This window comes from Pelophylax lessonae (assembly GCF_965119305.1).
Source record: "Pelophylax lessonae genome assembly, chromosome: 10".
Taxonomy (NCBI): domain Eukaryota; kingdom Metazoa; phylum Chordata; class Amphibia; order Anura; family Ranidae; genus Pelophylax; species Pelophylax lessonae.
This window is the reverse complement of record NC_138777.1, coordinates 17182937-17209386: the sequence shown is the minus strand read 5'-3', so window position 1 is coordinate 17209386 and position 26450 is coordinate 17182937. Positions and strand designations below refer to the sequence as shown.

The 26450-nt window shown below is 44.3% G+C and overlaps 1 protein-coding gene across 4 annotated transcripts in view; it reads right to left on the bottom strand.

The window, feature by feature from the left end:
- The window catches only part of SBF2 (SET binding factor 2), a 645230-nt gene that overhangs the window by 248180 nt on the left and 370600 nt on the right, over positions 1-26450 (bottom strand). For all 4 annotated transcript variants that reach the window (XM_082270857.1, XM_082270858.1, XM_082270859.1 and 1 more), the window contains exons 9-12: positions 14041-14154; positions 13881-13958; positions 11753-11866; positions 8727-8855 (exon numbers count right to left, since the gene is read on the bottom strand). In XM_082270857.1, coding sequence (XP_082126983.1) covers positions 8727-8855; positions 11753-11866; positions 13881-13958; positions 14041-14154 — 435 coding nt within the window. The remainder of the gene's footprint in view (positions 1-8726; positions 8856-11752; positions 11867-13880; positions 13959-14040; positions 14155-26450) is intronic.

Sequence of the window (26450 nt, the reverse complement as noted above, 5' to 3'; positions counted from 1 at the left end):
GATCTTTGTAATCCCCTTTAAAACGGCTTTTACCAATGGAAACTTTTTTTTTTTTTTTTTGCTAGTAAATACCTTAATTTCGGCTTTATTCCTCCTCTCCTCACTTCCTGGTCCGATCGGCGATGACGTCATTCGGCGATCCGCAGTGTCTGCTGGGATGTATTCTATTCCAGAAATCTCAGTAGCTGTATCTGTACTGAGCCGTGCCTGCCCCGCCTCCGCCCCGCCTCCTCTCATTCAGTTGCATTGTATGAATGTATTAAGGCCGTTCTCTGCCCCGCCTCCACCCCGCCTCCTCTCATTGAGTTGTATTGAGAGGAGGCGGGGCGGAGGCTGGGCAGAGAACAGCCTTAATACATTCATACAATGCAATTCATTGAGAGGAGGCGGGGCGGAGGCGGGGCAGGCACGGCTCAATACAGATACAGCTACTGAGATTTCTGGAATAGAATACATCCCAGCAGACACTGCGGATCGCCGAATGACGTCATCGCCGATCGGACCAGGAAGTGAGGAGAGGAGGAATAAAGCCGAAATTAAGGTATTTACTAGCAAAAAAAAAAAAAAAAAGTTTCCATTGGTAAAAGCCATTTTAAAGGGGATTACAAAGATCTAAAGTTCCAAAAATGGGTGGAACTCCACTTTAACTCAACACCCAAATCCGGACAAACAGTCTTCACATTTTCACAACCCCTGATGGAGGTAGTGTTGTGTGGCCCCAGAAATACCCAATTGATGTTCGGAATAAAAACTTACTTTGGACTTTTAATATTGGCACTTCAAGTTCAGATTTATTATTCTTAATTCGAACAGCTGGCACCTGCGGCTGTCAGAATTCTCAAACAGTGACTGCATCTGATTGGCTGCAGTCACTGTTCTGATTGGCTGCAGTCACTGTTCTGGCCACAATTTGCCACCTGGCTATTTGGGTCTTCAGATCGAAGGCTGCTGAGCCGGGTGCTCCCGCCAGGGCCACTCATGGATTCAACTTCGTCCAAATCACCATGAAATGGTTGAAATGCGATCCCTGTTATAAATGGTTCTCAAGGTTAAAAGGTAGAGCGCACTGGTGCCGATACTAAACATTTACATGGGTACTTGTGCAAATGCTCCGATATCTAAAACCAATACTTTTGCAGTGCGATTTGAGCCCATACAAAATGTATGGGCTCAAATAGCACTGCAAAGAACTGCATGTGATTTAAACAGGAATGCGGTGAGATTCCTGTCTGAATCATATGCAGTTTCCCCCACCATTCCTGTATGAACCGAAGTTCATCATAGTGACTTCAGCCTGGGTTCACACTGATGCAGAGCGGGAAACCGCATTTGATTAAGGCAGAAATTGCACCGCAATCCTGTTCAATTCACATGCGATTCTTTTCAGTGCAATTTGAGTCCATTAATTATGTATGGGCTCAAATCGAACGGTATCAGTAATTGGCATTGGAGAGTACTTGAGCACAAGTATTGGTACTTGTCAGAGGGGCGTAACTAGAACCTTCAGGGCCCCAATGCAAGAAACCATGAAGGGCCCCCCGGACTCCTGGCCGGGGCCCTTCCCTTCAAGGTTGGGGCTCTTCCCACTGATCCTGGGGCCCATTACTCTCTTTGCGGGGCCCTTTATTACGGTCCCACAGCGGGTAGATTACATATTTACCGACCCCTTCCTGGTTCTCTATTGTGACACATCCCCTGCCTCTAAAAGGGGCAGCAAAGTGGAGGGGGGGGGGGGGGAAATCAGCGGAGCACACAGGGCCCCAGAGACAGCAGAACACAAGTGAACTGGATAGGAATGGCGGGGGCAGCATACAGATGAACCAATCTCCTCCATTTTCCTTCTGCGGCTACAGGAGGAAAAAGGAGGACAGTGATTTCTCTTCATGCTGCCCCCGTCGCCCCTCCTATCCAGGTGTACAGGGGAGCCGCACAGGCCCCATGGAGCATGGGGCCGATTGCAATTGCAACCCCTGTAGTTACGACCCTGGTACTCTTTCTCGCCCTTAAACAGGTATCGGTGCATCTCTAGTTAAAAGTTATTACCTTATTGCATTCTCTGCATTAACCGCTTGCTGACCGCCGCAAGTAGATTTACTGCGGCGGTCAGCCCCTGCCAGGCAGAGTGACGTTAATTAACGTCACTAGCCTGGGAGGGTCTGGGGAGCGAGCGCGCGCCCGCGGAGGCGCGCTCCCGCGCGGTCACGGACCCCCCCGCGCGTGTGACCAGCGGACCCGATGTCCGCTGATCACACGGCAATCCGCGGGGGAGAGGGAGAATGTCAAGCAGCTTGTGTAAACAAGCCACCTGTCATTCTCCTCGCTGTAAAGACACTGATCACATGGATCTACTATGTAGATCCGTTGATCAGTGTCCTTACAGCTCAAGCCACAGCCAATCACAGTAGAAAGCACGCCCCTAGGGACACACACAGCCCCTCCCTCCCAAATAAAGTTAACCCCTTCACTACCAGTGTATTTTTACAGTAACAGTGCATATGTATAGCACTGATTACTGTAGAAATGTCACTGGTAACCCCAAAAGTGTCAAAAATGTCAGTCAAGGGTCCGATCTGTCCCCCGCAATGTCGCAGTACCGCAAAAAAAATCGCAGATCGCCGCCATTACGCGTTAAAAAAAAAAACAACAAAAATGACAAAAATCTTTCCCTTTGTTAGTAAACGCGATAACTTTTGCGCAAACCAATAAAAATACGCTTTTTGCGATTTTTTTTACCAAACATAGGTAGGATAAAACAAATTGGCAGAAAATGTTAAAAAATTTTGATTTTTACATTTTTTTTTGGGGGAATTTCATATAAAAAATGTGAAAAATATTGCTATTTTTGCAAAATTGTCGCTCTTTTTTTGTTTATAGCGCGTAATCAAAAAATCGCACAGGTGATCAAATACCACCAAAAGAAAGCTCTGTTTGTGGGAAAAAAAGGACGTCAAATTCGTTTAGGTACAGCGTCGCACGACCGCGCAATTGTCCGTTAAAGTCACGCAGCGCCAAATCGCAAAATACCCCCTGGTCTTTTAGCAGAAAAATCCTCCGGGGCTTAAGTGGTTAAAGTACAAAAAAACACCCCACTAGCTGTCCTAGCCCCCACCCCCCACCTGGCTCCTGTCACCACTCCAGTGCTGCTTTACTTCCTAGTCTCACAGAAAACACTGAACACAGCAGTAGCCATAGGCATCCATGGGATCAGTGTATCTGATTTTCTTTCACAAGGAATAGATTGTTCTCCAAGGACATTTTAATACCACTCAAACTCATGAGCTAAAATACAGACTAATGATAAGTAAAAGTTTTCAACAGAACACCTAATGCAAAAAATATCAGGAAATAAAAAAAAAACACTAAAGCTAATGCCCCTTTAATGTATCATATTTTGCACCAATAACATTTTCCCCTCCCCAATGCTTTATTTAGCTCTACAAAGTGATAACAGAGAACTGAAACAATTGAATCCCAATGTTCGCAGCGCTCTGACCTTTTTATTTACTGGTTCCTGCGTGTTTCTTACAGTCTATAAACACAATGCGGGATCAAACTGAAGACCGCATTCCACAGTTACGTTAATACCCCCTGTAACAGAAAAGGTTCAGGAAATAGCAAAGCTCCCTCTTCGCCTGTCGCATGCGACTGTGAAGTCTGCTCTATATGAGCCGGAGCCTGAAACCAATTAGTAACAATTATACATGAAAGAGTCTAATGGAAATAAGTTTTATTTAGGAACGGTAGATTAAGACCCAAGAACAACATCTGAAGCCCAGTGTGGTTTTTCCCAAAGACCAGAATAAACAACGGCAGCGCCTTATGCAACATAAAAGTGATTCTTCTGTTTCACAATGAACTACCCCCATCTTACAATTCCGTTTTATGGGAGCTAAAAGATGACGGAACGTCAGATTAGTTGGATTTTCCCAGTGTGCAAGTAAAGGTCAGCTGCACTCAAAGCTGACCTTTAATGGCTGGTGAGAAGGTGAGTAAAATACTGGATTCTTAGGTGTAAACACCAAAATTCTCCATTCATTCCGTGTCAGACTCACTACAAAGCCAAAGGATGGTGTCACACTTCCTCAATGTAATCCCCATTGTAAAGGGTAGACATGTAATTAGGGAGAAAACTACAACAAACCTCAAAAAGTATAAGTTCACTTTCAGGAAGATTGTCAAAATATCCCTGTGATCGACCCAACCAGGACAGGGGCTTTTGGAGGGGACTGCAGGGTAGCCTCTTGCCTACTGACTATGGGCTCTGGAGTGGTCTTGCTTTGGATTCGGGTCCATGTCCCCCCGAAACACACAGACTCTGGGAACTCAGGACCTGGATACAGATTTGAGGGCCTTTGTGCCTAAATCAGCAATGACTGCTTTAGACTGTGAGACAGAGCAGATGTGAATATAATTAGCTCAAAACAACGTGATGCTGGGGTCTCTTGCTATAATCTGTTTATTAAGGTGTTAGGTGTTTAATGTTAAGTGTCTCTCTCTCTTATTGTGTGCCTCCTAGGTGTGAATTCCCATTGTTAACTGAGTCATCTATTGTTTCTGTCTGTCTGCTAATTCTCTTGCAGTTTCCTACACGATGGGATTAGTCTTGTGTCAACGTTACCTTGTTATCTAACCATTGTGTGATGTTTTGGGTAATAATTGGTTTTATTGTTCATGTAGTGACTTCCCTACTTATAAAGTGTGTAGAAGCCTGTATTTCAATACAGTCCTTCCTTTGGTTTTACCTCAACATCTTGTCTGTGTATGCTGCTTGGGGTAAGGGGCTGGTATTAGCTCTCGGTCTGCTGGAAGGGTTTGGAGGGCAGGAGGCACGGTTTGGCAGAAGCACCCAAGCCGGATGCCAATCAGTCCATCACAATCCCCCTATGTAATTCTATATCCAATGAACAGTACATAAATGTATGAAAAACACAGCACTCGAGTCACAAGAGAAACTCCCCAAAAAAATGTGCTCCAGTGTAAACGCAGAATCCATACCAGATGGATCTGACCACTGTGCAACAGATGATCAAATAACGCGCCAATCAGTCCATCACTATCCCCCTATGTAATTCTATATCCAATGAACAGTAAATAAATGTATGAAAAACACTGCGCTCGAGTCAGAAGAAAAACTCCCAAAAAATGTGCTCCAGTGTCACCACAGAATCCTTACCAGATGGATCAGAACACTGTGCAACAGATGGTCAAATAATGTTTAGAGAATCAAATCCCTCCTATCAAGAGAATGACAGCTTATACATCTGTCCACTCCCCTTGATGGCGTCTTAGAGGAAGAAATGCATAGGGCAGGGTGAGCAGACGCGCCTCCTGGAGGTGGGGTGGAATGGAGGTACACCGATCGGATGCATACATTCTAATGAATGCTGGATTTTACTGTTAATTAATTTGAGTTTGTACTTATTTAGAAAAATGGTTGGCTGGTTTTAACTATATTATCCTATGTGAGCTGCTTTTATTTTCATGTGGCGCTTGAACAGGGGATTTTGGATGCCTTCTCCGGGGATATCTGGAAGTTGTCATTCTTCCATCAGCATATAAATCACTAAGAATTATTTGACCATCTTTTGCACAGTAATCAAATCTATCTGGTTGGCACTGCATGGAGCACGGTTTTTGGAGTGTTTTCATCTACTCACTCTCTATCACGACAAGATTGGACCTTTTTGGACTGTTCAAGTTGGGACACTTAGAAGCTCTTCTTTCTTGATATTCCTAATGGACACTTTATGTTGCTTATGATTTGTAATATCATGAGTGATATTTATCTGTATTTCGAGACACTGACATATGTTCTTGGACTTTTTTAGCGTTATACATATTTGTTAATAAATGAACAGTATATATCAGACCTCCTACCTTTGTAAATGAAGGCCCTCCCTTTATAGATCCTTATGAAACCGGTCGTTAACAAGGTGTGTCAAATAAAATAAAATAAAACCGTCTTTATTTCAATCCATTATGTGGGGAAACAATGAAGAAACGTTGCTGCGCCTGGACGGCCACAGCTGAAAGCGTCAAAAATTTGTGTATTGCTCCCCTACCTAATGGATTGTAATATAGTTGATTTTATGTTTTTGACAAAAAGTGTTACGTTTTATGAAGATTATTAGACAGTGTTTACGGCTGTGGTCTGGCACAGGTATTGTCTAACATAGCCTTTTTCAAACAGGGTGCCCAGGCACCCTGAGGTGCCTTCAGATTCCTGCAGGGGTGCCTTGGGAAAATGTCTAAAAATTGCCAAAAATTGCATTACAGGCCAGCAGGTAGATCAAGCCTGCCTTTTAGTTACACAAAGCTACAGGTTTTCATTGTGCATCGTTACAATCTAGCCAATGGTGTCCTAACAACAGATAAGGACGTCAGGCACCTGCTCCTTGTTTGCCTCTCCCCGTCAGCCCTGGGGGGTTGAAAAAGGTTGAGAAACACTGCTCTAACACATGTGATTACTAATTGACAGGGTAGTAGCACCACGCCACTTCTATGTTACTCCCATTGCAGATGCAGTTGTTGGGGGCCTTTACAGAAAAAACACCTGCAATTGCTGGAGGGGCTGAATGTCACATAATCCTAAGTGGCCACTTCGGGCCAATCATTCTGAGTACCCGCACAGTGTGCAGTCACCTTCTCTAACTGAGCTCAGAGGAGACTGCGTACTGCACATGTGTGCAGTTTGAATGGCCTGGAGAGGCAGCTACTAAGCTAAGCTGGAGCCGGGAGAGGACACACTGCACTCATGTGTAGTCTGAACACTAGGGGGCGCATTATTGTGCTATTCTGCCTGCCATGCAAACAACAGGCTGGAGGAGTATGAGGGGCCAGCGATTTATCTGGAGCGTCCGCGAGAAACCACCCCCCCTTCCCACCTTAAAACCTATATTTGTAATGGGGGGGGATCTTCATCATTTGCAGCAAGAGAATTGCATCGGGGGGATTTTGGTGAGCAAACATTTTAAAGCCCCTTTGACACAAAAAAACGGATGAAGTTTACATCAGTTTCTCATCGGTTTTCTTTACATCCACTACCAATGCAAAAATTGACTTTTAGTCCATTTACATGCATTTTGTCCTATCCTTTTTTTTTTTTTTTTTTTTTTTTTTAAACGGAAGAAAAATAGGGCTTTGATCTGTTCCAAAAAAAGAATGTTGACAGAAGCGGATGTAAATGGATGATCATCCATTTACATGGAGATGCATTGATGTCCATTTTTGTTATCCGTAAATGGATGGATAAAAAAAACTGACAAACGGTCCACATGTGTGAAAGGGGCCTTAAAGTTAAAGTTCCACCCAAAAGTGGAACTTCCGCTTTAAGTGCTCCTGACATGCCACATTTTGCATGTCATTTTTTGGGGGAGAGTGGGTACCTAGATTTGACAGATACCCGATCCCACTCTTTTTGTGGGGCCGCCTAGGTGGCTCGGGGCGGAAGTTCTCCTCGCCCCCTCCCTCCCTGCAATCTTCTGGGACATGTCACAGGTCCCAGAAGATTGCCTGGACATTCACGACGTGCAGCGCGACCCCCACATGCGCAGTGAACACCCGGCTGTGAAGCCGCAAGCTGTCACAGCCAGGTGCCCACACTAGAGATGCCGGCTGTTGCAGATATTCAGGTAGGGTGAGTGAGTCTGGGGGGGGGTCCTGTCCTCTGTCCTGTCCCCTGTGTCCTGCGGGAGGGGGGTATGGTGTGCTGCCTGGTGTGGTCCCGGGGGGGGGGGGGGGGGGGGTCTGTGTGAGGTATGGTGCGGTCGCGGTCTTCTGTCTGCCACCGCACCCCCCATGGAGCACCAGCCACCACTGGTTATGAAGAGATTAGCAGAATGCAGTTTTCTCACATAGGGATCATTCTGCCAAGCGCCAGCCACCAACTGCACTCTTCCATTGCAATCAGTGGTTTACACTGGGCAAAACGGTCCCCCGTGTGAGATACATGCATTTTGGGGATCCCTCCACATCTGTATGTTGCAGTTCCTTAGTCCTGCTGCCTCTTGAAGGGTGATTTTGTGATATGCTATACAAATGATTAAGACATACCGTATGTATTACATTTTAAACAACCATTATGATTCATGACAGGAGATTATGGTTATTACATTCACTGCAAGTGCATCCTTGAAAAAGTGGGACCCTGAATATAGCTTAGGACCCCCTGCTTAGGCTACTGTAGTCCAGTGAGGTGGATTCCGCTATGAGGGTGACAACTGGGAGTCCTTCCTGACTCAAAACACACTGTGGAGGCAAAGGAACGTCCCAGCCACCTCACACCTATCCCGGACATGTAATTAGCAGGTAAAAGCAACCTCAGCTCGCTCCATCCAAGTCCCACCCCAATGCGTTTCGCCAAACCCCGTGACTTTATCATGCTTAGGCCCTGGGTTGGGCAAAATGTGTTGGAACGTGGCTTGGAAGGAGCGATCTGAGGCTGCATTTACATGTCCTGGATAGGTATGTGGCAGCTTGAAAATTCCCTTACCTCCATAGCCTGAAAAAGCGGGCTTTGTTCCAGGAAACATGTTGGAGTAAAGCTCATTTCGTATGTACACTATACAATATTGTGGTGTAACGGATCTGTTCATGGTCATAACCAAGCAAATTTCTAAAGGTCCTAACAACTTGGGGTGCATTAATTCATGTATTAGTAATCAGCATCCCCTATAAAACATCCTCATCGCCTCAGTAATACAAGACGCAGCTTCATAGCGCTATACCTCATCGAAGAGATCGCAGGATCGGTACGGAGGGCCACGCTCAGACACAAAGCCAGCAAACGACATCCCATTCAGAATTTTAGTGAGGAAGTCGTTCTCTATCAAGCCGCGCTGGCCCAGGAACGCAGCCTGCGGAGACAGATAAAAATGTTCAGTACAGACCTCATTATTCATCCTGTTAAGACAAAAGGCACGAGGCTTTATGGATGTCAGCAGTATTTGAGACACAATGCAGATATATCTCAGAGATAATGGACAGTATCACTCATCTGAGCAATCATATCACCTTACAAACATCAAAGGACTCCCCTATCAAACCTGTGAATTTAAAGTGTATGTCAGGAAATAATTCTTGTTTCTAGTTTTGCATAGAGTAGGGAAACCCTCTGTTAGGTTTTTATTGGTGTTTGCACAGTTGTAGCGGCTCCTCTCCTGGACTGAAATGGTTCACTCAGATTTTACTGCACACTGTGAGCAAGTGAATACAGAGCCTTACTCATTTCCTGGCTGGTGGACATCCAACATCTAGTTCTTTTCTCCCCACCTTTATTGTCCCTGGCCTGCCCTTTTCATTCATTGGGTTTCAGTTCTTTCAATAATGATCAGGGCCCTCTGATTCCTACTGTATTAAAGTGCATTGTATTTGTACTGTCTACCCTTTACCGCTTCCCAACCGCCCGCCGCAGATATACTGTGGCAGGGCGGCCCTCCTGCGCGAACCGACGTAGGTCACATGCCTGCAGCTAGGGGGCGGCGCACTCCACCCCCACTCATCAGCGGGGACTCCAATGCACGGGGCAGGCGGCTCCGATTGCCGACGAACACCCGCGATCGCTTCCCGCTGAGAGAGAAGAACGGTCAGCTGTTGTAAACACAGCTGATCGTTGTTCTCTCTGGAATGATTACAGAGCCCCTGTGATCCTTCTAGCACTGATTACTGTAGTAATGTCACTGGTCCCCCCCAAAAGTGTCAAAAATGTCAGTTAGGGGTCCAATCTGTCTGCCGCAATGTCGCAGTCCCACTAAAAATCGCAGATCATCGCCATTACTAGTTAAAAAAAACAAAAAAAAAAACAATAAAAATGACATAAATCTTTCCCGTAGTTAGTAGACGTGATAATTCTTGCGCAAACCAATCAAAATACGCTTATTGCGATTTTTTTTTACCCGAAAAAATGTAGCAGGGAACAAATTGGCCTAAAATGTAAAAAAATGTTGATTTTCACATTTTTGGGGGAATGTTATATAGCAGAATGTGAAAAATAGTTTTTTTTTTTCAGAATTGTCGCTCTTTTTTTGTTTATAGCGCAAAAAATAAAAATCGCAGAGGTAATCAAATACCACCAAAAAAAAGCTCTATTTGTGGGAAAAAAGGACATCAATTTAATTTGGGTACAGCGTCACACAACCGCGCAATTGTCTGTTAAACTAACGCAGTGCCGAATTGCAAAATATGGTCTGGTCATTAAGGGGGCAAATCCTTCCAGTCCAGAAGTGGTCCAGCTATGTCCAAACTATGGCCTTCCAGCTGTTCAGGAACTACAATTATGTCTCTGAATGTCAGAGATTTACAATGCCTCATGGGAATTGTTCCTGAACAGCTGGAGGGCCATAGTTTGGACACCCCTGGTTAAGCTGTAAAGCTCTGCGTAAACTGTCGGCGCTATATAAATCCTATATAATAATAATAATCTAGGAGGCTCAGTATCACATGTGGGCATTCATTGGGATGGTCTGCATGTGGTTGCTCACCTACCCATCAAAATTGAGAAGAGAGGAGCGCTTGGTGATAACACACATACACCTACAATCAAATTCTTACTATCGGCACTGATACTGCCATTGGTGCAACTCTAGTCCCTAATACAAATTATTACAGAACAAGAAAAAAAAATTTCCCCCAGGATTTTTTTTAGCAGCAAAAAATATCAACCAAATTTAAATATGTATAAAAGTATTGCTTTATTTTACAATTGTTAAAAACTACAAAGGTATTAAAATATGAGCTCTGTTAACAAGTGTTTCTTATCATAACCCATGAATTGCAATAATGATAACATAAAAGGAAGGCAGGTATACCTAAAGTTATAACAAGAAATGATCCTGCCCCAACGCGTTTCGACCAGGTAAGTCGTATTTTTCTTCAGGAGGACTGCGTGATCTCCAACAGAGGAGAACCAGCATTGAAACCAGAAACTTTCAACAGGTTGTTGCTCCAAATTGCTTATAAAACATTCTAGTCACCCATGCAGCTGGGCTTGCAAGGAGCCATACTGACAGTGCTCAAAAAAGGGTGACGAAGAGACGCCACCTTAAGTGGTTTGATTATTTTTAGTGGCCAATACGAAGCCGAGGCAAAATACGCAAATTAGATACATTATTTGCTAACTTGGCATAATTGTAAAGAGGAAGCTGGTCCATGGGCGGCCATACAGGCTCCCAATTACCCGCCAAGTTGCACCCAAAGCATGCCTGTGTATAGCATGTATCTCTGATTTGCCTATTTCACCTTGGCTTCGTATTGGTCTTTAGAAATATTCTAACCACTTAAGGTGACCTCTCTCCCTCCCCCTTTTTTGAGTCAGTATGGCTCCTTTATCCTCCTTGAACCCTCCTGGTGGAGAGCAGTCCTGGATAATGTAGAGTACAGAGCTGACATGAGGACATCAGTACAGGGCGAGGACATCAGTACAGGGCTAGGACATCCTGCACATATAACCTTTTTGTTTGATTGAAGGCGGGTGTCACTTAACCCAAAATTCTGAAGACATCTTGTGGAAAAGGAGAGGTACTGCGAAGGCAGCTCTGTACTAAAGGCGAGTAGCAACCCGAGCTCCTCTATTTTTAACCAGCATCTAGGGGCATTTAAAAAATAAATAGCCCAAAGTTTGGCTTTACATTCCTTTCATAAAGGCTCTGGGTGTAAAGCATTTAACGTACTCTTACATATTTCTCCTGCCCACTTGGAAAGGTTGTAATAAACAAATAAGAAACAGACAGCAGCCATCGTGTTACCATCACGTTACCTTGTGGAAGTGGATGACTGGCTCTGAATGTATCCGGATCAGCTGAAGGCAGGAGCGATATCCCTGAAATATCTGAGCGAATAATCGCAGGAAGATGGCACGCACTTCTTTATCCTGCAGAAGCACAGAGGGGACGGAGAGGCACATTAGTCATTCGCTTTGGAGCTTCTCTGTACATGCTCTCCTATTTTAAAATACTCTGACCTGATGGAGAACTCAGCTCCTTTCTCTAGCTCTCCACTCCTGAAATACTCTGCTCTGCTGGAGGACTCTGCTCCTTATTTTATCTAACTATCCTCTCTTGAAAAACTTGGCACTGCTGGAGGACTCTGCTCCTTCCTCTATCCAACTCTCCTCTCCTGAAATACTCTGCACTGCTGGAGGACTCTGCTCCTTCCTCTATCCAACTCTCCTCTCCTGAAATACTCTGCACTGCTGGAGGACTCTGCTCCTTCCTCTATCCAACTCTCCTCTCCTGAAATACTCTGCACTGCTGGAGGACTCTGCTCCTTCCTCTATCCAACTCTCCTCTCCTGAAATACTCTGCACTGCTGGAGGACTCTGCTCCTTCCTCTATCCAACTCTCCTCTCCTGAAATACTCTGCACTGCTGGAGGACTCTGCTCCTTATTCTATCTATCCTCTCTGGAAAAACTCTGCACTGCTGGAGGACTGCTCCTTCCTCTATCTAATTCTCCTCTCCTTAAAAACTCTGCTATGCTGGAGGACTCTGCTCCTTATTCTATCTATCCTCTCTGGAAAAACTCTGCACTGCTGGAGGACTGCTCCTTCCTCTATCTAAAGGCTCGTCGTACACACTATAAGAAAATCGGGCAAACATTTTTGTCCAAAGAATTTTCATAAGATTTTCGTATAATGTGCACGCAACTTTCTACAGCCAATTGTGAATCTTCACACGGAAATTCTCGAAGGGACAAACTCCAAAATTTTTCTCGTGTGGGGAAAAAAACAAACGAATTTCGTTTAATGTGTACTTTTTTCATACAAGAAAATCAGAAAGGAAAGACTGCGAATGATCAGAAACAAACAAAAAAAAAAAAAAAAAGCCTTCGTCGTATGAGAATTTTCGTACATAAGTTTCCGATTTTCTTTTAGCGCGTACCCCATTTAACTCTCCTCTCCTGAAATACTCTGCTCTGCTGGAAGATTCTGCTCCTTCGTCTATCTAACTCTCCTCTCTTGAAATACTCTGCTCAGCTGGAGGACTCTGTTCCTTATTTTAGCTAACTATCCTCTCTTGAAATACTCTGCACTGCTGGAGGACTCTGCTCCTTCCTCTATCTAACTCTCCTCTCCTGAAATACTCTGCACTGCTAGATGACTCTTTTCCTTCCTCTATCTAACTCTCCTGAAATACTCTGCACTGTTGGAGGACTCCGCTCCTTCCTCTAACTCTTCTCTCCTGAAATACTCTGCACCGCTGGAGGACTCTGCTCCTTCTTCTATCTAACTCTCCTCTTCTGACATACTCTGCACTGCTAGATGACCCTTCTCCTTCCTCTATCTAACTCTCCTGAAATAATCTGCACTGCTAGAGGAGTTTGCTCTGTCTTTCAGAATGTGTTTTCCCGTGTCTTGTATTGCGGTCACAAGCACTCCTTTTGTCACACAATTACATCTATGGACAGGTCACTAACTCCTACATGGGTGCATGAAAGAAAAGAAAAAGGAGGCGCAAACACCTAGTGCATTACCCATGGTCACCGTTTATAACATTTTTAATAGAGCTCTGATGAAGGGAGCTTGACTCCCGAAACACGTTAGCGGTCCTATCTACAAGGACATGTTCCATTCCATGTGTGGTGGATTCCTGTAACACGATTTTAACACTCTTCTTGTCTGTGAGTATGCATTTGGCATTTTATTAAAAATGTTATAAATGGTGACCACGGGTAATGCACTAGGTGTTTGCGCCTCCTTTTTCTTTTCTTTCATGCACCCATGTAGGAGTCCCCTGCCTGAGGAGAGCAGCACGCCAGTCTTTCCCTTTGGAGTGAGCGATTGGCTGAATTGTTTGTTTAGGTCACTAACTCCTGTATGATGAGAACACTACTGGGCTAAAACTGAACCAAGATTTAATTCATCCAAGGATCCAGTAGCCCACTTACCAGCATTTTTACATGAGACAAAGTTGTGCGTAGAGGAGGGAAGGCATAATCTGCAACTTCTAGATCTGGATGCAGAACCTGGGAACGAGAGGAGCCATCAGGGTCCAAAAAGCAGGATAAAAGAAATTGTAAATTCTTCTTTATGTTAAGCAGAACTTACAAGGGAGAGGGAAGTCTGGATCTGCTGGAAGAGGGGCTCTGGCAGCACAGAGAGGTGGATACATTCCGGAATTTTGATTGTACCTCCATCCAGGTCTGCTATAATCACATCGAGCTGCAAGAAAGCAAAATGATAGTAAGAAGATAGCACAGGTCAAGCAAAAGCTGCAAATAAAGCCTTGAAATGCACAAAGGAGATATTGTCTATCTGCCAAAGTTACCCATTATTTATCCAAGTATTGCTCAAACTTCACTTCATAAAAAAAGTTTGCTGCCATCAATCTAAACACCAACTGTGAAACTAGACTCACCGGCCACTTTATTATTAGGTACTAGTGATCGACCGATATAGTTTTTTTAATGCCGATACCGATATTTTGGTCATCGCATATTAATATCGGCCAAAATTTTCTTACATTAGAAAAAAAATTACCTTTTTTATTTATTTTTTCTTTTTTTACAGGTACTTCTTGTGGCGGGATATGGGGGTCCCAAAGACCCCAAACCCCTCCTCTGCACTCAAAAGCATTCAAAACGCCAAGTTTGGCTGTTTTAATGCTGTAATTTTTTTTTTTTAATTTGGCGCCGAGTACTCGGAAGTGATGTCATGACATCACTTCCGGGTTTTTACATTGAGACCCGATCAGAGCCGAATGCCGCTTTGACCGGGTTCTCGGCGGCCGTGCAGGCTGGTTGCCCAGGTCTCCAGGTGGGACGGGAGACCCGGGCGAGCCACGGAAGGCGGCGGAAGGTGGGGAACGTCCCCTCCCGCTCCTTGTAATGACAGCCGAGTGGCTTCTCAGCTGCATCGGTTGTCATTACAAGTCAGCCGACCGTCGGCTATGGACACCGGTATCGGGGTGATGCCTCTAGCTGCAGGCATCACTCCGGTACAGGCACTTTCCCGAAATAATATTAACCTCCGGGGCCGATTCCGATATATCGGGGAAAGTGCATATAAGCCCCCGATAGATGGGCTTTGCCGATAATCGGTCGATCCCTATTAGGTACACCTTGCTAGTACTAGGTTGGACCCACTTTGGCCTTCAGAACTGCCTTCATTCTTCGTGGCATACAGGTGCCTCTCATAAAATTAGATTATCAAAAAGTTAAATGATTTCAGTAATTCTATTCAAAAAGTGAAACTCCTATATATTATATAGATGCATTACACACAGAGTGATAGATTTCAAGCATTTCTTTATTTTAATTTTGACGATTATGGCTTACAACTAGTGACACCCCAAAATTCAGTATCTTAGACGATTAAAATATTACATAAGACCAATAAAAAAAAAAAAAGTTTTTTTTAATATAGAAATGTTGGCTCAGTGAAAAGTCAGTCCATGTACAGTATAGAATGCACTCAATACTTGGTCGGGGCTCCCTTTGCATGAATTACTGCATCAATGCAGCGTGGCATGGAGGCGATCAGCCTGTGGTACTGCTGAGGTGTTATGGAAGCCCAGGTTGCTTTAATAGCGGCCTTCAGCTCGTCTGCATTGTTGGGTCTGGAGTCTCTCATCTTCCTCTTGACAATACCCCACAGATTCTCTATGGGATTTAGGTCAGGCGAGTTTGTTGGCCAATCAAGCACAGTGATACCATGATCATTAAACCAGGTATTGGTAGTTTTGGCAGTGTGGGCGGTGCCAAGTCCTGCTGGAAAATGAAAATCAGGATCTCCATAAAGCTGGTCAGCAGAGGGAAGCATGAAGTGCTCTAGAATTTCCTGGTAGAGGGCTGCTCTGACTTAGGACTTGATAAAACACAGTGGGCCAACACCAGCAGATGACATGGCTCCCCAAATCATCACTGACTGTGGAAAATGTTGCATTTCATTTGGAAATCAAGGTCCCAGAGTCTGGAGGAGGAGTGAAAAAGCACAGAATCCAAGTTGTATGAGGTCCAGTGTGAAGTTTCCACAATCAGTGATGATTTGGGGAGTCATGTCATCTTCTGGTGTCGGTCCATTGTGTTTTATCAAGTCCTAAGTCAGTGCCGCCCTCTACCAGGAAATTCTAGAGAACTTCATGCTTCCCTCTGCTGACCAGCTTCATGGAGATGCGGATTTCATTTTTCAGCAGGACTTGGCACCGCCCACACTGCCAAAACTACCAATACCTGGTCATGGTATCACTGTGCTTGATTGACCAACAAACTCGCCTGACCTAAATCCCATAGAGAATCTGTGGGGTATTGTCAAGAGGAAGATGAGAGACACCAGACCCAACAATGCAGATGAGCTAAAAGCCGCTATCAAAGCAACCTGGGCTTCCATAACACCTCAGCAGTGCCACAGGCTGATCACCTCCTTTCTACCATGCATTGATGCAGTAATTCATGCAAAAGGAGCCCCGACCAAGTATTGAGTGCATATTATACTGTACATGGGCATACTTTTCACTAAGCCAACATTTCTGTATTAAAAATCTTTTTTATTGGTCTTATGTAAGATTCTAATTTTCTGAGATACTGAATTTGGGGTTTTCACTAGCTGTAGGCCATATTCATTTTTTGAATAGAATTACTGAAATAAATGAACTTTTTGATGATCTAATTTTATGAGATGCACCTGTACATTCCACAAGGTGTTGGAAACATTCCTCAGAGTTTTTGGTCCATAGCGATATGATAGCATCACTCAGTAGCTGCAGATTTGCCGGCTGCACATCCATGATGCCAATCTCCCATTTCACCACATCCCAAAGGTGCTCTATTGCATTTAGATCTGGTGACTGCGGAGGCCATTGGAGGACAGTGACCTCATTGTCATGTTGAAGGAACCAGTGGTGAGATGATTGGAGCTTTGTGACATGGTGCATTATCCTACTGGAAGGAGCCATCAGAAAATGGGGACACTGTAGTCATAAAGGGTTTGCCATGGTCAGCAACAATACTCAGGTAGGCCGTTAAAACGATGCATTTCAATGCCAAATTGGTACTAAGGGGCCCAAAGTGTGCCAAGAAAATATCTCCAACACCATTACACCACCACCAGCCTGAACCGGTGATACAAGGCAGGATGGATCCATGCTTTCATGTTGTTTACACCAAATTCTGACCCTACCATCTGAATGTTGCAGCTTAAATCGAGACTCATCAGACCAGGCAACGTTTTTCCAAACTTCATTGGTCCAATTTTGGTGAGCCTGTGCAAATTGTAGCCTCAGTTTCCTGTTCTTAGCGGACAGGAGTGGCATCCAGTGTGGTCTTCTGCTGCTGTAGGATGGATGTGTTGTGTGTTCAGAGATGATATTCTGCATACCTTGGTTACAACGAGTGGTTATTTGAGTTACTGTTGCCTATCATCTCGATTCTCGAACCAGTCTGCCCATTCTCCTCTGACATCAACAAGGCATTTTTGAACACGCAACTGCCGCTCACTGAATATTTTCTCTTTTTCGCACCATTCTTTATAAACCCAAGAGATGTATGTGCGTGAAAATCCTAGTTGTTCAGCAGTCACCAACAACCATACCACATTCAAAGTCATTTAGATCTCCCTTTCTTCCACATTCTGATGCTCGGTCTAAACTTCAGCAAGTTGTTTTCACCACGTCTAGATTAGTGATCGACCAATGCCGTTTTTTTGGTGCCGATACCGATATTTTGGTTATCGGATATCATTATCGGCACAGGTACTGTTGTGGAGGGATCTGGGGGTCTAAAAGACCCCAAACCCCTCCTCTGCACTTAAAAGCATTCAAAATGGTAAGTTTGGCTGTTTTGAATGCTCGTATTTTTTTGAATTTCCCGCCGAGTACACGGAAGTGATGTCATAAAATCACTTCCGGGTTTTTTTACATGGAGACCCGATCAGAGCCAAATGCGGCTTTGATCGAGTCTTCTCTTCGGCGGCCGTGCAGGTAGGATGCCTGGGTCTCCCGGTGGGACGGGAGACCCAGGTGAGCCGCAGAAGGCGGTGGGAGGGGGGGGGGCAGGGGGACGTCCCCTCCCGCTCCTGGTAATGACAGCCAATCGGCTTCTCAGCTGCATCGGTTGTCATTACAAGACAGCCGACCGCCGGCTATGGACGCCGGTACCGGGGTGATGCCTCTAGCTGCAGGCATCACTCCGGTACAAGCACTTTCCCGAAATATCAGCAATATCGGTAATCTCAGGAGCCGATTCCGATATATCGGGGAAAGCGCAGATCGGCATAATCGGTCGATCCCTAGTCTAGATGTTTAAATGCATTGAGTTGCTGCCATGTGATTAGCTGATTAGTAATTTGTGTTACTGAGCAATTGAAGAGGTGTACCTAATAAAGTTGCTGGTGTGTGTCACCCAAACAGTCAACTGTGTTCCTCCCATGACCTCCTGCTCTCTAGCTCCCTCATCACCTCCATCCATGCTCACCTCCAGGTGTTCTCCAAAGCCTTTCCATCCCCTGGTACTCCCTACCACCAATCCACCTTTAGGATTGAAAACTCATCTCTTTAAGGGAAGCTTATCGCGCCTCTACCCAAAAACTGAACTTTTAATTTTTCCATCAACTCATCCTCACAAAGTTATTACCTTTTATTATCACTTGCCCCTCCCTTTTAGGATGTAAGTTCTCACTAACTCAGCAAGACCAGCGGAAAAATTTGTCAAAATGGCAGCCAGGCACCTACATAGACAGAGCAGGCTAAATATAAGGCCCATTAAAGCCTGCTGCTCCAGCCATCCTCACAATGACCACAAAGAAGAACATGGAGAAGGACATGGAGAAGGACATGGAAGCCATATTGAAATGTCCTTACATCACAATTTTCAGATTTGTGTACGTTTTTGCTTTGGAATTTCCCATACAAAAGCAAATTCTTTAAATTAAAAAAAAAAAATCTAAACATTAATGTCACATGCAATAAATTAGATTCAAACATCTGGAAACGTTTCTGGCCTTTCTGTCTGCTCTCTTTCTAATGGAGATGTCTCTGCAAAGCGAACTAAAATATTCATTAAACATTAAAAATGAAGGGAAATTCTGCCAAGGGAGGGAAACATGAGATTGGTCATTAAAATGACTAAGCAACAATAATGTAGAGGAAAGCATGTGGAATGGAATGGGGCTATATAATGTGCAAAGCATAAAGTGGAGCATTTAGAGTTCAGTTTTGTACCCAATGTTGCTTAACATTTGGCCACTGTGGGAAAATTGGGTGTTAATGTTATTTGGTAGGTAGTGATGAAAACTCTGCAGTTTTAATGCCGATTTGTGGATTCAAGCAGCTCCAACTGACCGCAGTACCATGTCTTATAGGCAGGGCTTTTTTTCTCAGCGAACAAGTGCAAGTAATCCTCCTTTCTGAGTCACTCCGCCACTACCCACCTCCAAGCACCATTTCTTGGTTCTACCCCCTTCCCACTCCCAGTACCTCCCTTTTTAGAGAATACAGAACCAAGTATTGTTTTGTGGTGCTAAATAATTTGTATGGAATTTGGTAATGATACCAAGAAAAACAGTAAAATAGATCACCTGCAGTCAGCAACAATAGACTGTAGGTGGCGGAGCTGTGTTCTCCCGTGTTCCCGTTGAAAAAAAACGCTGCTTATAGGTAAACTATAGTTTACTTCTTTGGTAAGTACACTGATATTACCATTTACTGAAAGCAACTTCTGATGTGGAGGTAGCAACAGAAGACGTCTTTTGATGATGAAACGCGTCGGATAGAGTCTCTAGCTGACGTCATTGCGTTCCAGGAAGGGAACGTCAATGCCCGCTTGGAGATTTTTAAATACATGTGCATTGTTTTTTGTATCTGTGAGTGCACATCACTTCTGGACTGCCCCATAGCAGATTTACTGCTACAGGGCGGCCCTCCTGTGCACAATCATGTATATGCACTATCTCACAAAAGTGAGTACACCCCTCACATTTTTGTAAATATTTTATTATATATCTTTTCATGTGACAACACTGAAGAAATGACACTTTGCTACAATATAAAGTAGTGAGTGAACAGCTTGTATAAAAGTGCAAATTTGCTGTCCCCTCAAAATAACTCAACACACAGCCATTAATGTCTAAACCGCTGGCAACCAAAGTGAGTACACCCCTGTCCAAATGGGCCCAAAGTGTCAACATTTTGTGTGCCCACCATTATTTTCCAGCACTGCCTTAACCCTCTTGGCCATGGAGTTCACTAGAGCTTCACAGGTTGCCACTGGAGTCCTCTTCCACTCCTCCATGACGACATCACGGAGCTGGTGGATGTTAGAGACCTCGTGCTCCTCCACCTTTTGTTTGAGGATGCCCCACAGATGCTCAATAAAGTTTAGGTCTGGAGATATGCTTGGCCAGTCCATCACCTTTACCCTCAGCTTCTTTAGCAAGGCAGTGGTCCTCTTGGAGGGGTGTTTGGGGTCGTTATGTTGGAATACTGCCCTGCGGCCCAGTCTCTGAAGGGAGGCGATCATGCTCTACTTCAGTATGTCACAGTACATGTTGGCATTCATGGTTCCCTCAATGAACTGTAGCTCCCCAGTGCCAGCAGCACTCATGCAGGCCCAGACCATGACATTCCCACACCCATGCTTGAATGTAGGCAAGACAAACTTGTCTTTGTACTCCCCACCTGGTTGCCGCCACACACGCTTGACACCATCTGAACCAAATAAGTTTATCTTGCTCTCATCAAAGCACAGGACATCTTTCCAGTAATCCATGTCCTTAGTCTGCTTGTCTTCAGAAAACTGTTTGCGGGATTTCTTGTGCATCATCTTTAGAAGAGGCTTCCTTCTGGGATGACAGCCATGCAGACCAATTTGATGCAGTGTGCGGCGTATGGTCTGAGCACTGACAGGCTGACCCCCACCCCTTCAACCTCTACAGGCATATGTCTATTTCCCAAAGACAACCCCTGGATATGACGCTGAGCACGTGCACTCAACTTCTTCCACCGACCATGGTGAGGCCTGTTTTGAGTGGGACCTGTCCTGTTAAACCGCTCTATGGTCTTGGCCACCGTGCTAAGAGAGTGAGAGCGATAACACTTAATTTAACACACCTGCTCCCCATTCACTCATGAGACCTTGTAACCCTAACGAATCACATGACACTGGGAGGGAAAATGGCTAATTGGGCCCAATTTGGACATTTTAACTTAGGGGCATATTCACTTTTGTTGCCAGCGGTTTAAACATTAATGGTGTTTGTTGAGTTATTTTGAGGGGACAGCAAATTTACACTGTTAGACCGCATTCACACTGAAGCGGCACGACTTCGGGGGCGACCTGTGAAGTCGCGTGCAGCGCGACTTCGGCACGACTTCATAAAATGAATGTCTATGCAAGTCGCTCCAGGTCGCCCCGAAGTAGTACAGGACCCTTTTTCCAAGTCGGAGCGACTTGTGTCGCTCCTATTAGAACCGTTCCTGTACTACACAATGGACCGCGCCGGTGCACGACTTGTCAGGCTGACCAAGTCGCCTGACAAGTCGTATTAGTGTGAATGGACTCTTAGACAAGCTGTACACTCACTACTTTACATTGTAGCAAAGTGTCATTTCTTCAGTGTTGTCACATGGAAAGATTTTATAAAATATTTACAAAAATGTGAGGGGTGTACTCACTTTTGTGAGATACTGCAACTATTGCTTGAATAGGTTTTGGTAAATACCTGAAAAAAAAAAACTAAAATTGTGCCTGTGTCCAATTATATATGGACCTAACTGTATCTCCCTTCTTCAGGGCTTCTAACGCTGCTGCTGCTGCATTGAATAGATAATAGTCAATGTCAGACCAGGACACAGTTTAGTTTAGCAAAGAAACAGGGACAGCAATCCAGCGGCTGGTGTCTATAATACACAGAGACATTGCTTGAATCCTTTAAAAACTCAGACCAGGGTAAACAAAATGGATTTCTGACTGATGTCTTTCCTGAACAGATATAGCAATTCACAGTTTTATCTTTATGACATAAATATGTGCCTGTATTGATATTGCATAATACTTTAACAAGCACAGATAAAGTAGCAGTTGCAAACTGCCTAGTACTTGGCTCTCAGGTTCTCCAGCCGGCAGTGATAATGGACAATAAATTCCCATTTTTGGCACCTGTCTTGGACACAGATCCCCACCAGATGACAGAGCTCCTGGTGAAGCACTGGATCTAACTAGTTTATAAGACATATGGAAATCATTGTATTTTTCTATGCCCCATTGCTACTTCTCATACCAGTACAGCTCATCCATGTAACATGCAATCAGCATGCATAATTCAACAAATAGGCTGATATATAAAAAAGGCCACCTTTTTTAGAGAAACTCTGAACTAAATGGTGCGAAATTGCAGTTTCTGAAGTCACTTGATGCAAACAGTCAGCAGGAAGTTAAAGGGGCATTGCGGCTGCGCTACAGAAAAAGTCCATTAAGGTTGATCATGATATGGTACCCTATCCAACATTTATTGTAGACTGGTACTTTTGCCCACAATACTTTTGCTTATCCACTGCAAGCAGATCCAACAGGCCTTTCAAGAAGCTTTTGTGAAGGACTTCAATCTTTGACCACATGACTTTGTGCCAGTCACTTGGTCTGTACCAGAGGATCTTGTGGGGCTGGCCTCTGGATTGACAGTTTGGAGGACGTGGATGGTAGGCACTGGGTCCAAAGTCAATTTATTTCCATAGAGGTTTATTTTAAATCTGGAGAGTGCAAAATCAGACTCACTTCTACAAAAAAAACAATCAGCTTCCAGGTTTTATTGCCAAGGCTTAATTGAACAAGCTGAAGTTAGAAGCGGATTGGTTTCTATGCAGAAGTGAGCCTGATTTTGAACTCTCCAGCTTTAGTAAATAAACCCCATAGTGTCTATGTCTATGCTTGGTGATGCATCACCTTTATCGCATCCAAAGGGGGCAATGAGGTGCCATTCAAAAGGAATGCAATATATGTGAAGCCGTCCTCAATTATAAAAGTCAACAAAAATAAGCGAAGACTGACAAGACTTCTGTTGTTGCCATGTGATCATTTATATACTGTTGTCACCAGACTCTATCCATCTTTTTACTGTAAGAGAAGAGCCCTTACCTTGCAGATTAGTGAGAAGAATGTCTCTTACATTGGTGGTCAGTGGGAAGAATGGCCCCCTATATTGGTGGTCATTAGGGAGAATACTCTTTACAATTGTCAGTGGGAAGAATGGCCCCTATATTGGTGGTCATTAGGGAGAATACTCTTTACAATGGTCAGTGGGAAGAATGATCCTTATATTGGTGGTCATTGATAAGAATGTCCCTTACATTGGTGGTCAGTGGGAAGAATGATCCTTATATTGGTGGTCATTGATAAGAATGTCCCTTACATTGGTGGTCAAGGTAAGAATGTATCTTATATTGGTGGTCATTAGGTAGAATGCTCTTTACATTGGTCAGTGGGAGGAATGTCCCTTACATTGATGGCCAGTGAGAAGAATGCGCTTTATATTGGCGGTCAGTAGGAAGAATGCTCCTTATATTGGTAGTCAGTGGGAAGAGCATCCCTTATATTGGTGGTCAATGGGAAGAATGTCCTTATATTGGTGGTCAATAGAAAGAATGTCCCTTATATTTGTGGTCGTTAGGGAGAAAGCTCTTTACATTGGTCAATGGGAAGATTGTCCCTTAGATTGGTGGTCAGTGGGAAAAATGCACCTTAAAATGGTAGTCAGCGGGAAGAGTGTCCCTTATATTAGAGTGGTCAGTGGGATGAATGCTCCTTATATTGGTGGTCGATGGGAAAAATGTCCCTTATATTGGTGGTTAATGGGAAGAATGTCCCTTACATTGGTGGTTAATGGGAAGAATGTCTCTTATATTGGTGGTTAATGGGAAGAATATCACTTATATTGGTGGTCAATGGGAAGAGATCTCCTCATATTGGTGGTTAGTGGGAAGAATATTGTTGTGATCAGTTGGAAGAATGCTCCTTTTATTGGTGTGGTCAGTGGGAAGAATGTCCCTTATATTGGTGTGGTCAGTAGGAAGAATGTCCCTTATATTGGTGTGGTCAGTGGAAAGAATGTCCCTTATATTGGTGTGGTCAGTGAGAAGAATGTCCCTTATACTGTTGGTCAATGGGAAGAATGTCCCTTATTTTGGTGGTCAGTGGGAAGAATGCTTCTTATATTGGAGGAGGAGCCTGCGGTTCGTCGTGCTGAGGCCAGCAAGGAGACACGGCGGCCATTTTATTGGTTGGAAACAAAGGTTCTGAGAGTATGGCTCCGAGACATGCTGTGATTTCTTCATGCAAACGGGAGTTGCCACTCTGCTTTTACTGAATAAACCTGTGAACGTACTTCACTATTGGAGTTGTCCCTCTTTTTCTTATGTTCACTTGTTCCGGTCGGAGCTGCTGAGGGAACACTGGGAATCGATACATGTCGATCTGGGCACTGATATGATCACACAGGCTGTCTTTGATCCTTGTAATGGGGGTCATTGCAATTTGGTAAGAGGCCATTTATTATCTTGGTGGCGGTTCCTGCACACGGGGCTTTTTCCAAGTTTGAAGTGGTGGACAGTTTCCCTTCTTTATTGGAGCACTCTCTGATGAACTTTTGTTTACTGCACTTTTGTATTTGATCCATTTGAACATTTGTATGGACTGTGGATTCAATTGTGTTAGCGCTGCACCAATCCCATTCTATATTCTTATATTGGTGGTCAGTGGGTAGAATGCTCCTTACATTGGTGGTCAGTGGGAAGAATGTCCCTTACATTGGGGGTCACTGGGAAGAATGTCCCTTAACTTGGTGGTCAGTGGGATAAATGCTACCCTCACAAATGGCTAACAATCATTGATGTTGGTGGTTACTTACATGAGAAATGCCAAAAGAATCTCCACTGGTCTCATGCTGCTGACTGCTGGGTGGTGCCAGAACTTTGCAGTCACAATTATGCAGAATAAGCTGCTACTGTTCAAGGAGCTGCTAGCAATGTTTGAAGGAAACCTAGAGTTTGTGGAACCCTGTTTGAAAAAGGCTCACCCATATCATTTTAGCCCCAAAACACATTGTATAGTCATTGCGGACTGTTTATGGAGTTTTGGTAGGAGCGATCCTCCTACCTTCCCTGAGCTGAAAGTGGTCCTAATGGATAATGCAATTTGTGACAATGCACTGTCCTAATTCTAGAGTGGTCAGTTGGTACTAGAGGGTGGTATGACGACACACAAGAAATGTACTGAAGGCTAACTCCCACATGCTTTATTTTATATGATTGTTTCATTCATATATACTCACAAAAGATACCTCCCTGCCCCCTACTACACAAATACATAATATTTCAAAAATTCTAAATCTTACACTTTTCACTGCGATATCATATTATCTAAACCAGTGGTGTGGGACATTATTCCTCCCACTGACACCAGCAATGGGGCATCATTACCCCCACTGTTTTAAATGATGGGATGCTATTTCTCCCACTGACACCAATGATGGGGCTCTAATTCTCCCACTGACATCAATGACGGACCACTATTCCTGCCAATGACACCAATGATGGGGTACTATTCTTATCCCTAATACCAATGATGGGGAACTATTCCTCCCATTGACAACAATAATGGGGCAATATTCCTCTCACTACCACCAATGATGGGGTGCTATTCCTCCCACTGACACCAATGATGGGGTGCTATTCCTCCCACTGACACCAATGATGGGGTGCTATTCCTCCCACTGACACCAATGATGGGGCACTAATTCTCCCAATGACATCAATGACGGACCACTATTCCAGCCAATGACACCAATGATGGGGTACTATTCTTATCCCTAATACCAATGATGGGGAACTATTCCTCCCATTGACAACAATAATGAGGCACTATTTCTCTCACTACTACCAATGATGGGGTGATATTTCTCCCGCTGACACGAATGATGGGGTGATATTCCTTCCACTAATATCAATGATGGGACACTATTCCTCCCACTGACACCAATGATGGGACACTATTCCTCCCACTGACACCAATGATGGGACACTATTCCTTCCACTATTATCAATGATGGGACACTATTCCTTCCACTGACACCAATGATGGGGCACTATTCATCCCACTGACACCAATGATGGGACACTATTCCTTCCACTATCATCAATGATGGGACACTATTCCTCCCACTGACACCAATGATGGGACACTATTCCTTCCACTATTATCAATGATGGGACACTATTCCTTCCACTGACACCAATGATGGGACACTATTCCTCCCACTGACACCAATGATGGAGCACTATTCCTCCCACTGACACCAATGATGGGGCACTATTCCTCCCACTGACACCAATGATGGGGCACTATTCCTCCCACTGACAACAATGATGGGACACTACTCCTGTTACTAATACCTATGATGGGACACTACTCCTCCAACAGATACCAATGATGGGGCACTATTCTCCTAATGACTACAGGCGCCATGTAATATTT